The sequence below is a fragment of the Aphelocoma coerulescens genome, chromosome 9 (genome assembly GCF_041296385.1).
Source record: "Aphelocoma coerulescens isolate FSJ_1873_10779 chromosome 9, UR_Acoe_1.0, whole genome shotgun sequence".
Lineage (NCBI taxonomy): Eukaryota > Metazoa > Chordata > Aves > Passeriformes > Corvidae > Aphelocoma > Aphelocoma coerulescens.
In genome coordinates this window covers 3,491,407-3,509,647 of record NC_091023.1, presented here as the reverse complement: position 1 = coordinate 3,509,647, position 18,241 = coordinate 3,491,407, and the positions used below count along the sequence as shown (strand labels likewise).

Below are 18,241 nucleotides of genomic sequence, written 5' to 3'. Positions count from 1 at the left end.
ATGCACCCAAAGCATCTCCACGCCCTCTGCATGGAGAGTGAGGAGAGGGAGGGGTGATGTAAAGCAGGATCAAATGAGGAGCAAATCCTTGGTGTCCTAAGTAATAAAAGCCAGTGTGGTACCAAACCCTTTGGGGCCTGAACCCCTTTTGCCCCACACTGACAAACTGGAATAGAAAAACACCTCTTCCTAACCTCTCCCTTCGGTAAGAGCAGCGTGAGAGATGCCCGCAGGGCCCCAGCCCTGCCCACAGTAAGATTTGCAGGGCCAGGGTCAGGGTTGTGGTGTGACAAGATGCTTGATGAAGGCTTTGAAAGGCTTTGCCTTATCTGCTCATCCTCTTCCTCGCCATCCATAATTGGTCCCACATCTTTGCACCAGGTTGAGATCCCGCCACCCTTGGCCATCTGCCTGCCGGCCGCGCTACCGGTGGCCCCATTTTCCCCTTGCTCCATCCTGAGCACCAGGACTCAGTCTGCTGAAATCCCTAGTGAGGTGGGATTACCAGACACTGTCTGGAGCTCAGATCACCTGGGTTTTGCAGCCTTGGGCAGAGGACAGAGCTTTGCAGAATATTGAAATGGGGTGGGGTTGGGAGTGCAAGATGTCTCTTGAGGCTAAACAGCTGATTTGGCTCCCTGAAGGCTTCATGCCAGATGAATTGGTTTTGCTGGATGTTTTAGATCCTGCTTTGCCCTGCCTGGGCTGGGAGACAGCCACACTTCTCCATGCAGCTTATCACTTCAGGCATGATGGAAGAGCAGCTTAAAGACCCATTAGCAACATGGCTGGCAGCCAGGAGTGGATCCAGGCAAGGTGGGGTGGGTATGTAAAAAGCATCATGGCACATAAGGACCTTTCACCTCTCCACTGCCACATCTAGGGCTGGGGTTTGGCTGGGCAGTGAGAATCAGCTGGAAGAGAAGACGTGTCAGAGTATCTCCAGCAGCATCACACCAAGGCCCTGCACAGGATGGGCTGGGAGGCTGTGGACACCCTGGCTCAGCCCAGCTAAAATTGAGGCCAAAGGGAGTGGGCAGTTCTGGGGTGTTTGAGCTTTTCTCCAGCCTGTCAGGAGAAACACAGACCCTTCAACTGAATCAAGTCCTCACAGCACAGCCTTTGCCCTCCACCCACCTCCTTCATCTTTTTGCAAGCCCTGAATTGTTCCTAGGCTAGAAATGGAGACAGTGAGGGGACCACGGTCAGTAGCTTGTGGAGGGGCGTTCCTGAGAGGTCACCACCAGCTTTAGCCCTGCTCAATGGCAGGTGCTCGGGGTTCCAGGGGAGGGGAGGACTCACTGAGAAACCCTGGGGAGGAAGCAATATTAAATTGCAGCTACTAGGCAGAAGCCACCCCCGTTCCAAACGGATCCTCTCATGGGATGTGGCTTTGTGGAAGCCATGGCAGTGTCCAGACCCAGGAGCAACAAATGCAGAACTGGGGAGAGGGCAGGGGGACTGGGGAGAGAGCAGCCCTGGTGACTTGGTCCCAGCTCGACTGCAAGTGATGGGCTGTACCCTGGACCACTACAGACCCCACAAGCACATCCAGGGGCTCCTCCCAACCCAGGCAGCATCCCATGGCGCAGGCAAAGCAGGAGCCCAGGCAGTCAGGGAGGAACAGGAAGCAAGATCCTTTATTGTACACAGTACAGAATGTAATGCAGCTTTGCAGGAGATACATAGCCCTGCTTGAATAAAGATATTTCAAATCAGTCCTCAGATTAACTCCTTCTGCACTGCAGACCTGCCACACCGAGCAAATGGTTAAAAACCTGTCCCCAAGGTGGGGTTCCCAAAACCAAATGCTCCCCATGGGTACAAGCCACTGCAGCCACCATGGGGAGAGCAACCAAGTCGTCGTAGAGTTAATCTTCATACTTCCCAAAAAAAAAAAAAAAAAAAAAGAAACAGACAAAAAAAAAACCAAAAAACCAACCAAAAAAAAACCCCAAAACAACCAAAAAAAAAAAAAAAAAAACAAACAAAAATTCCAACCGAAGCTAACTAATGAGGAGAAAAAATTCCTATACAGCATTTACAACAAAACATGTAGCCTGGTGCAGGAGAGGCAGGTATGGATATATGAGTGGTGGAGGAGTGTTAGGAGGTGCAGCAAGGGGTGGGGGGAGCTGGAGGGAAGTGGGGTACTGAGGAAGGGGGGTGGGGGACCCCCCATCCCTGCCCACCTCAGCCTTACAGCCCAGCTCCGAGGCCATGCCGAGCAGGGGGAGTGCAGCTGAGCCTGTACTGGGGTTCAGCCCTGGCTCCCCTGGGAAAGAGGACTGGAGCAGTGAAATGGAGTGGACCAGATCCTTCGGCAGCCATCCCAGGAAGCCATGGGCATCGAGGGCTCCCCCTGCCACCAGGAAAGCCATGGGGGTGTCCCCAGGGGCTCCAGGGACAGCAGCCGGGCTGCAAAAAATAGCTTTGCCTTAAAATACAAAAAATCTACAAAAATCAGTTTAGAAACCTTTAGTATTTTCCTAAAACATCCCAAAAAAAAAAAACCAACCAAAAACGAAGAGGGAGTTAGTGTCAGGGTCTCCTCCCCCACAACGCAACCCATGGCCCATTGCCAGAGCTGGGGAGGATTGAGGGCACGGAGAGGATGCAGGAGGTTCTATGGGAACAACGGGTTACATGGGGAGGGGGGCTCAGGAAGAAGGCAGAAGGCTCCTCAGGGTTGGGGTAGGATGCTGCGCACATCAGCCCCGGGGTGCTGGCCCGGGCGGCCCCCCCGCATCCCTCCTCTCTGTGCAAATCAAAGCCCTTTCCACCACACAAGGCAGCTACGCGGATTGTGCTCGATGCAAAGCAGATTGTCGTGACAATTGGCTCGGTAGCCACGCAGCCCAGTCCTGGGGCACTGCCGGAGCCAGGGCCTGGGGAAGAGACTGCAACTTTAGGCTGCCGGCGCCCCAAGACATCACACTGATGCATGGCAGGAGGTGCCAGCCACGGGCAGTCCTGTGCACTAGCCCTTGGAAAGGAAGGGTGGGAATTCGGCAGCAACACACGTGGGGCGTTTTAAATTCCTCGAATTCGTGTGTGTGCACCCATGTGGTTTGTCGTTGGGTTGGTTTTTTTCCTTATGAACAGCCAAAAATATTCTTTAGAAAACCGTGTTTGCCCCAGGTGGATGCGCTAGTGCCAATGGCTCTGCCAGCCGGCCGAGTCAGTAGGCGAAGCCCTCCGCGTAGGGAAGGCTGCCGCAGGGATCCTTCTCCAGGAGGAATGCCGGGCTGTCCTCGAAGTGGGTCAGCGGCACCGTCTCCTCCTCCAGCACTGGGCAGTCCGGCTCCGTCTTCAGGAAAGGGCGCTGGTTGTCGGGATAGGCCATGGAAAAGAGGGCGTCGGGGTCACAGACGAATTTATAGACGTACCGCTCGCCGGCAACCTGCGAGGAGGAGGGAGGGCGTGAGAGGTGCCCTGAACATTACCCCTGCCCTGGGGAAGCACCACACACCTCACACCAGACCTAATCCCTCTTCTGCTGCACCCTGGGGCAGCAGAGGACGCTCACACCCTGCTGCGGGGTGGCAGGGGGGGCACTCACCTTCTGCATGATGCCCTTCTCGTAGTAGTAGCGCAGGGAGCGGCTGAGCTTGTCGTAGTTCATGGCTGGCCGGTTCTTCTGGATGCCCCAGCGCCGTGCTACCTGTGGGGAGAGAGGTGGCAGCCATCAGGGCTCCAGCTGGGGCTTGAACAGGGATCCTCAAAGGAAATCACAACTGAAATGCAGGCTAGAGGCTTGTTTGGGGGGCTGCAGCAGCCAGGGGCGAAGGTGTCACCGTGGTCTGGGCGTGGTTCCCAGCCTGCCATGATAAATGCTCCGGCTGTGACCACACAGCCACCACCAAGTCAGGGGTCAAATCAAAAGCCATTTGATTAGGGAGAGCCTGCCAAAAAAGCTGCTTCAAAATACCACAATTTCCACGCATGGCGCAAGAGATATTATGGGTAATTACCCACAATGCGCAGCTCGGTGCTGGCTACAGCTGCTCTCAATTATTCCCCAAACAGCTTCTTCCTCTGTGTCACCCTCCCGCGGAGCCGCACGGTTCCGGCACGGCCGTGTGCCAGCACAGAGCTGCTGCTGGTGATGCCATGATGACTTTTTGCCTTTTCTTTTATACCCCTGTTATACCTTTTCACAATTTCTGTATTCTTAGTGCTTTTTGCCTACATTCTTGGACTTGTTTGTTCGGCTAAGAGACTGAACATTTTAGAAGCTTTGTAGGTAAAAGTTAGTGCGCCCCAGACCCCAAGGTCCTCTCCAGACCACATTCTGTAAACTAAGATAGAACCATCCAGGGGAAGGTTCCTGGGGGGGGAGGGGGGCTCATTCGAGCCTCTTCTTGGGGAATTTTTGATAGATATGCTAATTAGTAAGACCTATAATGTTATACCAGATCTTTTTGGGGGTGTGCATTGCGGTGTGCATTTCGGTGCATTCGACGTGGATGTCTGCACCTAAGGATCCTTAAAATAAATACCAAGGTAAAATCCCTTTTTCCCTTCTAACCATGTTTGACTCTTGATTTTAACACCAGGAAAAGGCATCACTGGAAACCCAGGGCAAAGGATGGGAGCAGCTCGGGAAGGAGGGAGCCATGGCGGAACCTGGGTCTCAGCAAGGCACAGCATAGAGACAACACCACCACAGCTGGTGGCCTCTGCCAGCTTCAGCCACACCAGGAGGCAGTGGAAGATATTAAAGGCAAATTTCTACAGCTGACTGCAGAGCAGAGATACGTGTCTTGCCTCAAGCACAAGTGGGAAGATGCTGTTGCACGGGCAGGATCAGCCCAGTCCTGCATCCCCACAGCAACTCCCCAGCTCCAGGGCAGGACTTCTCTTACCTCCTCAGGCTCGATCAGCTTGAACTCCATGCCCCGGCCGGTCCACGCGATGAAGTGGGCGTTGGCGGGGTCATCCAGGAGGGTGACCAGGAACTGCCAGAGCTGCAGGGACCCACGCCGCTGGTAGGGAGGGCCCTCACGGTACAGGGTGGGCTCCTGCTTCACTTTACCTGCCCGCACCAAGACACCTGGTTAAACACCCTGGCTCTGCTCCTCCCAGGCTGTGTCACCAGCAGGGGACATGTACAACAACATGGGTCACCCCTGTGCCAAGACACCTGAGCAGGATCAGGCCATGGGGTGGGAGAGGGGAGAGGTGCTGGGGATGGTGCTGCAGGCACGTAGGTGTCAGGGACAGAGATGGAACGTGGCAGTGATGCCAAGCTGCCACGTGGGATGATTCTCAGCAGCTCTGAAGAGCACAGTGCCAGCACTGCTTGGCTTTATGAGGCAGGCATTGCAGATCCCAGCATCCCCGCATCTTCCTCCACGAGCCCCAGTTCCCCCATAGGCCTCCTCCGGGGCCAGATTCTTACCCTCCAGCCTCTCGGGTACCACGCACGTGTCATCAAAATACAATCGTGTGTCCTTTTCATATGAAAATCCTACGAGGAAAAGACCCTTGGTGAGCATAGGGCCCCTCCACTACCCTGGCTGGACCCCAAAAAACCCTGGCTTGGCCCAACCCAGCACAGGACCCCATCCGCAGCTCTGGGAGCAGACCCATTCCCAGCTATTTCAGTGGCTGAGCGCTGCGCAGCTCTGCCCCCGTCACTGCTCCCAAACCCTATTAGCAGCTCTGTCAGGAGCATTATCCCAGATTACACGGCGCTGCCGTGCCCTCACAGCACGCTCACAGGGGCCGCCAGCTGCTTTCGGGGCTGGCACACGCCGCTCTCACAGGCCCCACAGTGCTCTCGTGGGTGTTTTCAGGGTGCCCAGGGAGTGCTGCCCGCCACAAGGGAGAGGTGGGATGGGGCCATGATGGGGGAGAGCAGGAGGGTCACTCACCGTCATGGCTGTTGGGGAAGACATTCCCCCGTAGGTACGAGGACTGGCAGTTAGGCACTTCTGAGAGGGAAATGGAAATAACATTACCCTGTGGGTGCCACCATGGATTCGGCAGCATATTCTTCATCCCGAGAACGTCCTGCAGTGAAGTCTGGGAACCTTCCTCCCTCCCCACGCTCCCTGGTCTACCACATCCACCCTCAACATCGGGGAAAAAAACCTAGTATGACTTGGGGTGGCACTGGAATTTAGACTGGAGCATGGGCTAAGTGAGCTCGAGTTTTCACAGGCCCCGCATGAAGGGAGGCACTGCTCCGCCTCCCCTACCATCTGCTTGGCTGTGCCACCCTCCATCCCGAGGCTGGGGTATTTTTAGGTCCTAAGGCGATTAGAGGATTTTTCCGTGATGCTGGTAGGGTCCAGCAGGCAGAAGTCACAGCTGGCCCTAGGCCAGAGCCAAGGGGGGACCCGCCAGGCGCCGTGGGTGCCCCAGCCTGTGGCAACAGCACTGGCCACACCACTGGCATCAGGTAAACGCCTGCTCTATCCTCTGGCTTTGGAAAAGAAGGAAAGAGGAAAGAAAAAGGCAGAGCAGCATCCCAGCACCACAGGAGCTCCAGGGTGACGCAGCACCCACTGCCCAAGGCTCAACCCTGCACCTGCCATGCTGATGGCAGAGATGCTCTGCTCCTTGGAGTGTCACTGGTGTGACCCCACCCAGCACCCACCTGAGTCAATGCAGTAGTCCCGGGGCTCCTGCTTGATGCCCATGGGGGGCTGGAAGCTGTGGCCGGGGGGACCGGGCAGGCCAGGGCCGCCATGCTCGTAGAGAGGGTCATGGTACTCCTGCTTGAATCCCTGAGGGGGGCGGGGGGCAGCAGGGCCCAGGGGCTCTGACAGCTGCCGGTGGTAGATGGGGCGGCTGTCCCCCGGGACCCCAGCCTGCGGCGGGAAGGGGTGGCAGGGCTCAGACAGCTGCCTCTGAAACCTGGGGGAGAAGGACATGGCATTACTGAGGAGTGGGAGGGTCAGCCCTGCTGTCGGCTCCCACCCCAGACCAGGACTGCCTGACTGACAGCTGGGTGCCTTCAGCCTGGGGTGCTCCCAGGGTGCACCCACAGCAGGCTGGGACGGTTCCTCAGACACACAGCCACCACAGGGGCTCATCCCATGGGGACCCAGTGGGGTGCTGAGAAGCCCTGTGCCCCTCCAAGCACTCAGGACCCCAAGATGGAGGAGCAGGATAACACATGGGCCATCACATCTGGCCTTCAGGTATCTGGAAACAAAAAACCACCCTCCAACACTCGTATCTCTGTGAACCAGTAAAATCTGTCCCCAGTGTGGGGGGCAGGGGCCAGGGATGCTGTGCATGGGTGGGCGCTTACGCAAAGCCAAATCCACCCCGCAGCTCCAGCCGGCTGCTAATCCGCCTGCGCAGCTGGGATTAAACCTTGAACTCGACAGCAGGGAGCACTATTTTGGGCTCCGTGGTGCTGCCACCACTGGTCTGAGAGCAAGGTTTCTGCTGGTGGCGATGGATGAGGGACCATCTCGAGGGGGTGCTGCCACATCCCCTCGTCCTCCGGCACCTTGAAAGGTGATCTTGGATCTCCGTGCCGGCTCCTCTCAGCCGGCCTTGCACCATTTGGCTTTGTAACCGGAGCTCTCCCAGCTGCCGGGCTGGGATTACTCCATTTCCGAGCCATGTCCCTCTGCCCTTCCTGAATGAAACCCAAGCCCCATGCTGGCACAGTGCTTCCCAAGGGGTCGCAGCCAGCCCCCTGCATAGCCTGAAGGTCACCCGGAGCCCCGCTTTGCTGGGGAGGGATGCTTGCCTGCTGTGGGCACATTCCAAGGGCTTCCGTGGCCCCACTGCATGGCCTTTGCCAGGCTGCCACATCCCATCCTATTGCCACAGGGGTGACATGGTGGCTGTCAGAGCACAGGGCATCCAGAGGCCACAAGCAGAGCACCTACTGAGAGCACCCATAGGAGCAAACCCAGGGTGAGGGAGGGGACTGGAAAAGCCTCCAGGGATGTGGGAGTGATGGGGAATGAAGCCACAGCTTGGAGAGGAAGGAGGGAACAAGGGTCTCCCACCACAGCCCACAAAATCATGGTGATGCCATGCAGTGCATGGGGAAGCTCAGGACCACCCCCAGCCTGGGTGCACATGGGCAGGACAGAGATGGTCACAGCTCCACAGAGATGGTCACAGCTCCACAGCCCAGCGGGGCTTGGCTTGGGAGGCAGAGCTATAGTGCAGTGGGAATGAGGAGAGCAGAGCCCTGACTCAGGACCATCACCTGTTGGAACAGGGGTGGATGCAGGAGGCAGCCTCTGCCTCCCTTGCCTTTCCCAAGAGGGAGGTAAAGGTTCTGCCCAATGTTCTGGGACTGGAAGGAGCAGTTCCCTGTTAGCAGGGGAAAGAGCCACAAGATCCCGGTAGGAAGTGGCAAGTTTTGCCACGTGGGACCACAGGAAGCAACATTTGGCCCACCAACTGCAACCGCAGCATGGGGACAAAGGCACAAGCATTTCTCTTTCTTCCCCACACTTTGCGACCACCAACCCACACCAAGAGTCCCCATAAAGCCCCGCAGGATTCCTGTGGTCTCTGGGGATGCCTTACCTGTGCTCTGTGGGGTATTGGTTCTCAGACATCATCTTTGGCATGTGCATGGGCGGGTGCGGTGGCCGCGGCACGGCGAAGGGCGGCTGCTGCCGCTGCTCCTGCAGCGCGTGAGGGGCCGGGGCAGCCCCATGGGCAGCCGCTGGCACGGCCGGGGCCGGCGGTGGCGGCGGTGGCAGGGCCGGGCCGGGGTGCGCAGGGGACACCGGTGTGGCGGGCGGCGTTAATGGCTTGAACCCGGCGGGGGGTTTCCTGTCGTAGGCACTGCCAAAGGAGATGGGCCAGGGGCTGACGGCAGCACCGGCGGGGACAGCACCGCGTGGCACAGAGCGCCTGGGGGCTCTGCAGGCAGCGGTGTCCCCGTGCTACCTACCAGCAGTTGTAGAGGCACTTGTCCCCATAGCCGGCACAGAGAGCCTGCTCGTGGCTGCAGGATGACAGCTCCGAGGATGGGCTGGGCAGCTCCCGTTTGATCTTTGCCGGAGGTGGGGCGTGCAGGACCACTGCAAGGACACCGAGGAGGACAAAGGCTCACCCACAGGGGAGAGGGCGATGGGAACATCACCCCTGCAAGCATCAGCTCTTTGCTTGGGAATAAGGTGCTGAATTATGCCCTGGGAGCACTGGGCAACTGAACCAGGGCAATATGGTGCCCTGCCAGACCCAAACACCGGCGGAGAAGTGAGCCAGGGTGGCAGGGGAGGGCAGAGTTGGGACAGTCACAGCATTCCAGGACACAGTTCTCAGAAGGGGAATCACTCCCCACTGGGATCCAAGAGGGGCAGAGCAAGGGCTGTGAGAGGGCAACAGGCAGCTCAACTGCAGCCTTGGATGAGACACGTGCTGTGGCCAGGCCAGCAGCTCCCCGGTGAGTGAAGAGCCCAAGAACCACAGGCAGTGGCTGCCCGCCTGAGACACAGAGCAAGGGGTGAGGGGGCTCGACAGACTGGAGCTCCAAGAGCTCGTAAACAGCAACCCACTCGCCCTCACAGGGGCATACCCACTCCCAGAGTTTTTAAGTGGGATCCACCTTCCTGCAGCCAAGGTGGCCCAATGGGATCCACTCCTAGGGTCCCATGATTGTATGAGCTCAAGTGACAAACATCCCATTAAACCCAAATCCTCTCCACCCACTCCCAAGATCACTTGCTATATATAATTATAAACTGAGTAATATATGCTTAAGCTAATTAATTTCTAAAAGCAGGCGCCCTAGGAAAGGGAAAGCACCTCAGAGATCTGTACCTAAATAGTGCCTCAGAGGAGAGCCAAGACTAATCGGAAGTGGAGTATTAGCTTCATGTGAAGCCTAAACACAGCCCAGCTACACTGGAGAGGAGCAAATAGCTCCAGGACAACTGTTCACAGCTTGCCAGGTAATTAGCTACTCCCCTAATTTGTCAAAACCTTTAAAGAGTTGCTGACTCCCCTTTGTACCCATCCCCCCCTCGAAAGGCCTCAGTACAGCTGGTACCAAGGGCATAAACCCCCCCCTCCCCGTGAAGGATTTGAAACACAAAGCCCAGCGCTGAGCCAGCACAGCCCCCCACACGCCTTCCACCCGCTCCCAAGCCGGATTTATCCCACTCCTCCTTCCCCCCTCCCCAGCGACGTTTTGCCACTCTCAGCATTTCCAGCCTTAAAAGGGGGCCAAGCATGGCAGCAGCAAAGCACAGGCACCCCATGAGCCATGGGAAAGCAAAGGGGAACTGGCTTTGGAAGGGCTCCAGCTGCCTATCGCGGGCATGGCTCTCCGAACAGGCTCCGTGTTGTTGGAGCGGGTTGTTTTTCCGCCAGTCGTACAATGGGGTCTGGTTATTCATTGAAAAAAAAAAGCCTCCAGTCCCTGAGCAGGCACCACCCTCCATTCACAAACACTTCGTAGTGCTCCATTCATGTGGCTGAGGGAGGAAAAAAAAAAGAAAGGAAAAATTTCCCCAGAGCTTAGCACTGCCATTCAAAAAAAAAGGGAAATGAGCCTTAAGATCCTAACAGAGACCAGCTGTCCAAGCCCGGGCTCTGTGCAACGTTTGGATTCCTTACACAAACACTGCAGGGCCGGCCGGCGCTGCTCAGCAGGACTCGCTCCTCAGCCAAGCTCATGGCCAGCGAGGCTGGAGGAGTCCAGGGGGCACTGAGGCCAGTGGTGCAGCTTTTGGGGGGGAAGGCACTGGGTTTGGGTCCCAGCAGCGAGCAGCCAGATGGGAGGAGCTGCCCTGCCCCAGCACCCAACACCTCAAAGGAACTCTGGGTGCACAAGCACTTTTACCCTTTCCGGTCCTGCCCTCGGCACTATAATTAAAAGCTAAAAAAATATATAAAAATATGCAGAGGGAGCAGCTCAACTACAGACAGGGCCGGAGAACGCGTGTCGGCAGATCCACGCCAAGGCTGAGCCACAGCAGCAGCGAGGACACCGTGGGTGCCCGGCAGCCCCTCGGGATGGAAGGACCCCAGGGAGGCCGGGCAAGGGACCAGCCACACGTGCCACTGCTGTGCCCAGCCAGGAGAGGAGCTCAGGCAAACCCCCACAGTGCCATACAAGCAGCCAAACTGGAAATGCCCCTAACGCCAACCGTCAGCCAAGCGTGACACCGCAAAGCCACTCAAGGCCTTGAATTCCCAGTGGATCCCTTGGTGGAGGACAGGGCAGGTTATTCCCACCCATTGGCATAATTGGACCTCCCCGAGACTAAGCTTGGACAACAGTGGCTTCCACTGAACGAGGCAAGGGGAAGGCAACCAAACCACCACGTCCAGCCCGGGGACACTGGCACTCGCTCAAGCTGTCACCTGGGAGCCGAGCTCCGCGCCTGCCCCTCCATCCCCCGGCGTTACAGGACGCACCCAAGGTCACACCAGGAGAGGAGGCAGAAATAGAAGCCAGGCTCCTGCTTTCCTTTGTTTAAACAACTCTTCCTCACAAACAAACATCCCTCTTTCATTTTGGTGTGTAAGAAACTCCGTGCCCTGCCCGTGGCTGTTGCCACGTGCTGCCTGCGCAGGGAGGCCACAGGTACCCTGGGAACAAATCACTTCTTGTGGTGCTTGATCTCCTCAGCATGATCCCATCTCCTCAGCATGATCCCATCACTTCCCAGATCCTTAAACAACCAATGAAGGCATAACACTGTACGTACACCCTTGGCCACAGGACCACATTGCTGGTGAGCTCACCCCCATGCCCAGCCAGGGGTGCAGCGTGAGAGCCAGCATGGTGAGCTCTGCAGAGTCACCACAGCCTCCTCGCTGTCATGGAAGGATCCACCACCTCCCTGGGCAACTAAGAAGCACAGAATCTGGCCTCTTGCTACTTGGTCCAGGGCACTGAGAACAATTCATCCCTCATCTGGAGTAGCCTTGCTTTCCCTACAGAGGGATTTCCTCCCCAGCACAGAGACCCACTGCCCTCCAGATTATTTTGCTCCCAAGCCCCAACTTTAAGACCCTTGCCTGCCAGGGATCTTGGCTACAGAGTCGGGAACAGAGAGTGGGCAGTAGCAGAGCTGCAGGCAGCCATGAGGGGGTTTTAGCAAGACAAGAAGGATGCTGCAGTTCTGAGCATCTCCAAGACTCCACGTGGCACATGCGGCAATGCTCCCCATTGCATGGGGCCCAAACTGAGCCTGGCTTGTCCCTTTTTGCTGCTGTGCCAAGGAAGCTTGGCCCTGGGAATGCAAGATGGGGCACAAGATTGAGGTTTGCTCAGGATAAGAGAGCAGCAGTTCCCTCAGGGAAAAGGCGTGGAGCTACACAACTGCAGAAACAGAGTCCAACACATGCCCACAAGCATCCGTGGGGACTGAGGGGGCATTTACCTCTCCCCGGGAGCTAACAGATGCTGAACTCCAATGTGATTGCCAGCCCAGGAAGGCAGCATGTCCCTGCTAGTGAAAGCTGGGTGCAGACCACAGCTGCACCAGAGTCCTCCTTCTCTCCCTTTCTACGTGGCACATGGTTCAAAACTGGAGTTTCTCTCCTCTGTGAACTCTCTCTAGTGCAGAGATGGAAGAGCTGGGCTTCCCATTCCCCTCTTCCTCAGTCTGAGTCCCCCCACAGCCAGCAATCCCACCAGCAAGAGAAACCTTTGCTTTCTCTCCCCAGGAAAGTTAAGGAAGGTTTTTGCTGCAGGGAGTCATGCAGGCAGATCTCTCAAGTGACAAAGGCATTTCAACACCAGGTCCACAGGCTGAGCAGGTCAGAACATTTTAAGAGTCCTGACCAAATAAATGCCTTTTTCTTTTCCTCCTCTTTTTCCTGCATCACCCAGAAAAGTTTGTCTCTCCTCTCTGAGCTCTTCAGGTTACAAGGAAAAAGAGACTGCCAAAAGGCACTGGAAACAGCTTCAGCTCCAAGAGCCACCCTCCCACGCACACTGCAGTTTCTACTGCTCCAAGCAAGAGCTGCTGGGCTGTGCTGGGGATGTCAACAGACCGTTGTGTTGCTGACTCTGGGCTCGCCTTTTATCTCAGGGGAGACAGGGGAAAAAACACTTCTGAAACTTGGGCTGTCTGGACCGGCTTAATGGCAAGTTTCCCACTCCAAAGTAATCAAAGAGCAATAATTAACATGCATTTGCTGTCGGAGGAGATACCCCGCTGCATGCTGTGACAAAGCTGGAATGAAAAATCTGTTCGACTGCAGGCTAAACTTGATTTCCTTTAAGTTCCGTAGCTGTCTGGCTCAGCAGCAAAACCCAGCCACCGACACCAAGCTACTACTTGTGTTTGCCAGGTAACAACTCAAAACATCCTGATTCCTCCCCCTTCTCCTCCACCCGACCCTTTGACGCCCGGGAGCAGCGCCCGGAGCTGTGCCAGCCCCACACGCCATTCCCGGCCCCTGCCCTCGCCACTAACCCGCTCTGGCAACCACCCGCGGCTCAGAACCAACTCTCGCTCTTATGCAATTCACGAGGGACTGCATTTTCACTGGCCTCCTTTTAAAGACGCTGGCTTGCCAGTGATTAATGCTGCTTAAAGCGGCTCAAATTTCACCGCTCAGGCTTGCTCTTGCCAACAGCGCTGGGCCAGGACTCTAAAAAGCTCTAGAAACTGCAGAGATTGTGGCTAACCGAGCAGCCCAGCACGGGTTATCTCTTCCACTTGAAAAGGAAAAGGAGTATTTAGAAGCGAATCCACCTCGCTACGAACAAGCATCGCGTCTCAGAGGAACCCAGAGAGCAGCTAGAGATATTTCCATGCATTTGGCCATAACTGTCCCCATTAACAAAAGACAGGACACTGCACGTTTCATCTCGATGCACCCAAACCACACGTGCTTTCTCCCAAAAGCCCATGATTCCACGTTTCAGCCCCAGGAACAACTGCTTTCCCAAGGAAGCTACTCCAAACCCAGTTCAAATGTTTGCACAGGCACCCAAACATCTACCCCCAGAGAACAAAAACCCGGAACAATCACTTACAGTTGTCAGACTGGAAATCTGGGACAAATTGTTCGTCATCGGGGACCTGAGCTAAAAAAAACAAACAAAAAAGTGGGTTTATGGCGTTTTCAGTTCTCAAAAAAACGCTTGCAGAGAGATTTTACATGGCAAAAGGCGGAGGTGAAGACTTGCCTTCAGCTAGCCAGGCCTCTTGGAGCTGGCTGAGATCCTGGAAGAGCTCTGGAACAGAGTGAAAGACTTATGTGCTCCACAGAAGAATAAATAAAACTGCCATTATTTGCAGGATTATTTCTAAAACAACGCAAGGCGAGTGGTCTCATGGGGCCGCAGAGAGGCCATGGCCACCCAGGCCAGCCCTGCCTACCTTCCGAGTCATGGGCCAGGTCAGTCTCCAAAAATTTCCTTTTCCTATCGGACCCCAGCCGGCCTCGGCCCTCCTCTGTGCAGGACTTCTGCAAGGAACAGGGCGACAGCTGCCCATGAGGGTGGCAGCCCCCAAGGCTGGGGGGTGCCCCCAAGGACAAGGGGGGTACTCCCAAAGATGAGGAGTGGGTGCTCCAAGGATGGGGAAGGGGTGTCCCCTAAGGTCGGGGAGGAAGGTGTCAACAGGGATCAGGGTGGGCAAACTTACCCCGGGGCCCATGAAGGGAACCTGCTGGTCGTAGAAGCCGTCCATGGTGCGGGGGAAGCGGGCAGTGCCCCCGGCCCGCTCAGCATCGACGCCGGCCCGGGAAGGGGGGTCCCGCCCGGGCTCCGGCAGGTGCGCGGCTGGGGGGTGGAGGGGACGGCGAGGGGGAGGGGTCAGCCCCTGGCCCCTGCCACCCCCGGGGCTGGCTCGGTGCGGGTGCGGGGCCGCCACGCCTCCCCGGGGAGCCGGCCCGCTCCTGCCGTGGCGGGTCGCAGCCCCCCGGCTCGTGATGTCACCTAATTTCTATAGAAACGGCCGTGACATCACGCGCCGTGGGAGCGGGAGGAGGCAGCGGGGCGGGCGGGCAGGCCGCGCTTCGCCTCGCCCCCCTTCCCTTCCCTTCCCTTCCCTTCCCTTCCCTTCCCTTCCCTTCCCTTCCCTTCCCCCCGCCCCTCTCACCGCGCTGGGCGCTGCGGGGCCGCGCCGCAGCCGCGCTCGTTCCCACGCCGCCCCGCGCGCCCCATTCATAAACTCCGCCCCCCCGCCCCGCTTCTCCCCCGAGCGCGCGCTCGAGCGCCCGCTCGCGCGCGCCCCCCGCCATTCACACCGCGCGGCCCGCGCCATTCATAAACACCGCCCCCGCCCCAGGCCCAGGCCCCGGCCGCGCTGCGCCCCGCCGCCGGGCCCCCACGTACCCGGCCGGGGCGCCGCAGCCTCAGCGGCAGCGGGGCGAGCCGGGAGCGGGGCCGGGGATGGCGCGGCGCCTCTCCGAGCCCGGGCACCGCGCTGCCGCTCTGCGCCGGCCCGCAAGCCCCGAGCCAGCGGCCTCCGCCGCGCCCCGCCCCGCGCCGCTTGTTTACCCTCCGCGCTGGCCAATGGCGTGCCGCCGCTCGGCGGCCTGCGCCCTCTGATTGGCTGCGGGGCCGCCCCGCGCCCGCCCGCGCGCCGCTCCGCCGAGCACCATTGAGAGCGGCTGAGTGGGCGGGGGCGGAGGCGGCCAATGGGCGCGCCGCGATTTGCATGGCTCCGCCCGGAGCGTTTTTCATTCATAAAAAAATAGAAGGGGGAAAAGACTGACGGGTGGGGCCGGGGCAGCGCAGGATTTAAAGGGGCCGCGGCCCTCTGCAAGAGGGGGGACGGGACCTTAACGGGCGGCCGAGCTGGTGGGACAACCCTCGGGTCCGGGGTGGAGAGGAAGGACCGTGTCCGTGCACAGCGTGCCCAAGAACCTGCCACACAGCAAGCCGTGTAGATGGGGTGGACCTTGGGCCTCGCAGGCCGTGGGGTCCCCTCTGCTTTCTTGGGAGGTGGTTCACACGAGGAAGGCAGCGTCACACGGCACCCCCTGCGAGGCCAGGGCTAACCCATTGCCTGAGTACTGATTTGGGCAGCCTTGCACCTGCAGGCACCCTGGAGCCAGGGCTGCCTTTAAAAAGGGACATGGGAAAATTAGTTCCCACCTGCAAGGGCAGCTTTGGGGCTGCCCCTGCCACAGACCCCTCCAAGCACACCCTTGGACACACACCCTTGAAGGACACCAAATGTCCCAGAGGTTTGGGAACGAATTTAGGACAGAGTGGTGCTACTGGGTGCCTGCCAGGCCCCCCCACTGCAGCATTTCCCTGCTAAGTGCCTCTGTTTCCCTACCTGTAACGAGGTGGTGAGACCTGCCTTGGGGCCCTGTCGGTGGCTGCTCAGGGAGGACGCAGCACTTTGCACAAGATAAATGGGCTGTGCGGAGGCCTCGCATTGTTGTGGAGGGAGACTAGGAAGTTATTGCTGGAGAAGGCAAAACCAAGGTGTTTGGTTACATATTGCACATCTCAGCTTAGGAAGGAGAGGAACCTTCTGCTTGGATCCTGGGAAGCTGCCCAGGGACTAGGAAGCCTGTCGGTACAGAGATGTCCTGGCCAGCTTGAAATCCTCAGGTCGTGGGCTTGTCAATGTCCTGGGAGAGCTGCCCAGCGTGTCTCTGGGCTGCTGGCAGGAACTCCTCTGTCGATGCTGGGTTACTAATGAGCTCCCAAAGCCCTCCAGGGCCACCTCCAGCCCCCAGGGCTGATGGTGGTCACGGCAGGTAGTTCATCTGCCTTCGTGTCCCGGGCGGAATGATGGGGTGGCTGCTGGGATACACCGCGTGCCAGGGGAGGAAGCACACAGGGCACGGGGTGTCCTTGCTGCTCGGGGCCGCTCCCGGGGGGCTCTGCAGGCACTCGTGCTCTCACTTCCCCTCTGCACAAAGGCAACCAGGATTAAATCACTGCAGGTAAAATTAGCAGATGACACATGGGCGGGCGGGTGGCAAAACCCGGGCCGGGGAGCACAGCGGGCAGAAGGGCTGGGCTGGGTCACTGCAGAGCTGGGGGGCACAGTGGGCACCCCACATCGGCTGCAGATCCGCACCGTCTGCGGGCTGCTCAGCACCCCTGGGACAGGGAGAGGTGATGAGGCCGAGTGCAGCTCTAGGACAGGCGGGTGGGAGGTCACAGGAAGAGCCGAAACCCCTGGAGAACCAGGGCTGGGAGGGGGGATGGTGACCGGTGCCTGCTAAATTTAGACCCCACTGAGGAAAAGAAAAAAATTCGCAAGCTCCAAATTTAGCCGGATGCAGCTCCCACTGAGCACCGCTCCATCGCGCTGCTGCTGCTGCCAGCACCCCTTCAGCCCCGGCACCCGGGATTGGGCACCATCTCTTTTAGTTCCCAGAGGCGGGGACGCCACGCCTGGCCAGGAATCACCCCCGTGCACCGCAGGAGTTGAGGAGTTCATTACCATCTTTATTGGAGGCAAACCCACGGCAGCCCAGGTGTACACGGCAACACGCGCTACGCTACGGACACCACTCCATGCAGGCAACCACGGCTACACACACACAGGGAGGAGTGGGCTGGGGCTCCTGTGGGAGTGGCGTTCCCCAGCTCTCAGGGGTCCCCCAGTGCAGCTCCGGCACCAGCGCCTAGGGGCTTGTTTGGGGGTTTGGTTCCATCCCACACACTTGGGAACTGGGAGACACTGGGGAATGGGGGGGGGGGTTACAGCCTCGAGTGCCCCTCAGCTGCACGGCGTATTCGTCCCTGGAGCCGGGGACAGCTGAGCTGAAGTCCCGGCCTCTGTGGGTCCCTCCCGGGCTCGGGACCTTTGCACCATCAGACTAAGGAGGTTGGGAGCTGGCAGGCCCAGGGAACCATGCCTTTGGCAGTGTGAGAGCAGATTGGAGCTGGGTTCCCTGGGGCAGGTGGCAGGGCTCATCTCCCTGGCCATCGGAGGGGACGTCTGGATTGGAGCCTGGCAGGGTGGTGCTGGTGTATCACCACTGGCCCAGAACGGTGGCCCTGGGCTCCCTGTGCCCTGCAGGATGTGGCTGAGCGCTCAGCCCTGGATTTCAGCTCCTCAGCCCTGGCGCTGCCAGGCCCAGGGGTGCAGGCACAGGCACAATGCCCTCCTGCTTCCTCCGGCTCCGCCACCACCGACAGCAAACCGCAGCAGAGACCCCAGTGCTGCTCTTTGCCCGGAGCCCAGCAAACTGTGACAGGGGGCAAGGAGCAGGGAAACCACTGCTGGCTCCATGCAGGCTCTGGGATAAAACCCTGGGCTGAGGGTGAGTGGGCAGGGAAATGGAACCAAACCTGTTGACCTTGTGTGCTGCCATCCCACGGAACAAACCTGTCACCCTCCCGCTGGCAAAGCTCTGG

General features: G+C 58.4%; 1 protein-coding gene across 3 annotated transcripts; it reads right to left on the bottom strand.

Moving 5' to 3' along the window:
• Positions 1-1,620: 1,620 nt before the first annotated feature.
• On the bottom strand, positions 1,621-15,365 carry ETV5 (ETS variant transcription factor 5). Of its 3 annotated transcripts, none has more exons than XM_069024569.1 (13): positions 15,245-15,365; positions 14,553-14,689; positions 14,286-14,373; positions 14,093-14,140; positions 13,940-13,990; positions 8,888-9,017; positions 8,515-8,778; positions 6,608-6,867; positions 5,880-5,939; positions 5,405-5,473; positions 4,869-5,038; positions 3,563-3,664; positions 1,621-3,403 (listed from the first exon to the last, which is right to left on the bottom strand). In XM_069024569.1, exons 2-13 carry the CDS (start codon positions 14,595-14,597, stop codon positions 3,182-3,184), a joined length of 1,509 nt encoding a protein of 502 aa, XP_068880670.1. In that variant the 5' UTR covers positions 14,598-14,689; positions 15,245-15,365; the 3' UTR covers positions 1,621-3,181. The 3 variants fall into 3 exon arrangements, with proteins under 3 accessions (XP_068880670.1, XP_068880672.1, XP_068880671.1); XM_069024571.1 differs by having other exon boundaries at positions 14,553-14,573; XM_069024570.1 differs by lacking the exon at positions 15,245-15,365 and adding an exon at positions 15,009-15,084.
• Between the last annotated feature and the right edge of the window lie 2,876 nt (positions 15,366-18,241).

Coding starts and splice junctions, on each gene's coding strand:
- ETV5 (XM_069024569.1), bottom strand. CDS start 14,597: ATGGACGGCTTCTACGACCAGCAGGTTCCCTTCATGGGCCCCGGG. Junction 14,374..14,552: donor TTCCCTTCATGGGCCCCGGG/GTAAGTTTGCCC, acceptor TGTTCCTTGCAG/AAGTCCTGCACAGAGGAGGG. Junction 6,868..8,514: donor CAATACCCCACAGAGCACAG/GTAAGGCATCCC, acceptor CTTCTCCCCCAG/GTTTCAGAGGCAGCTGTCTG.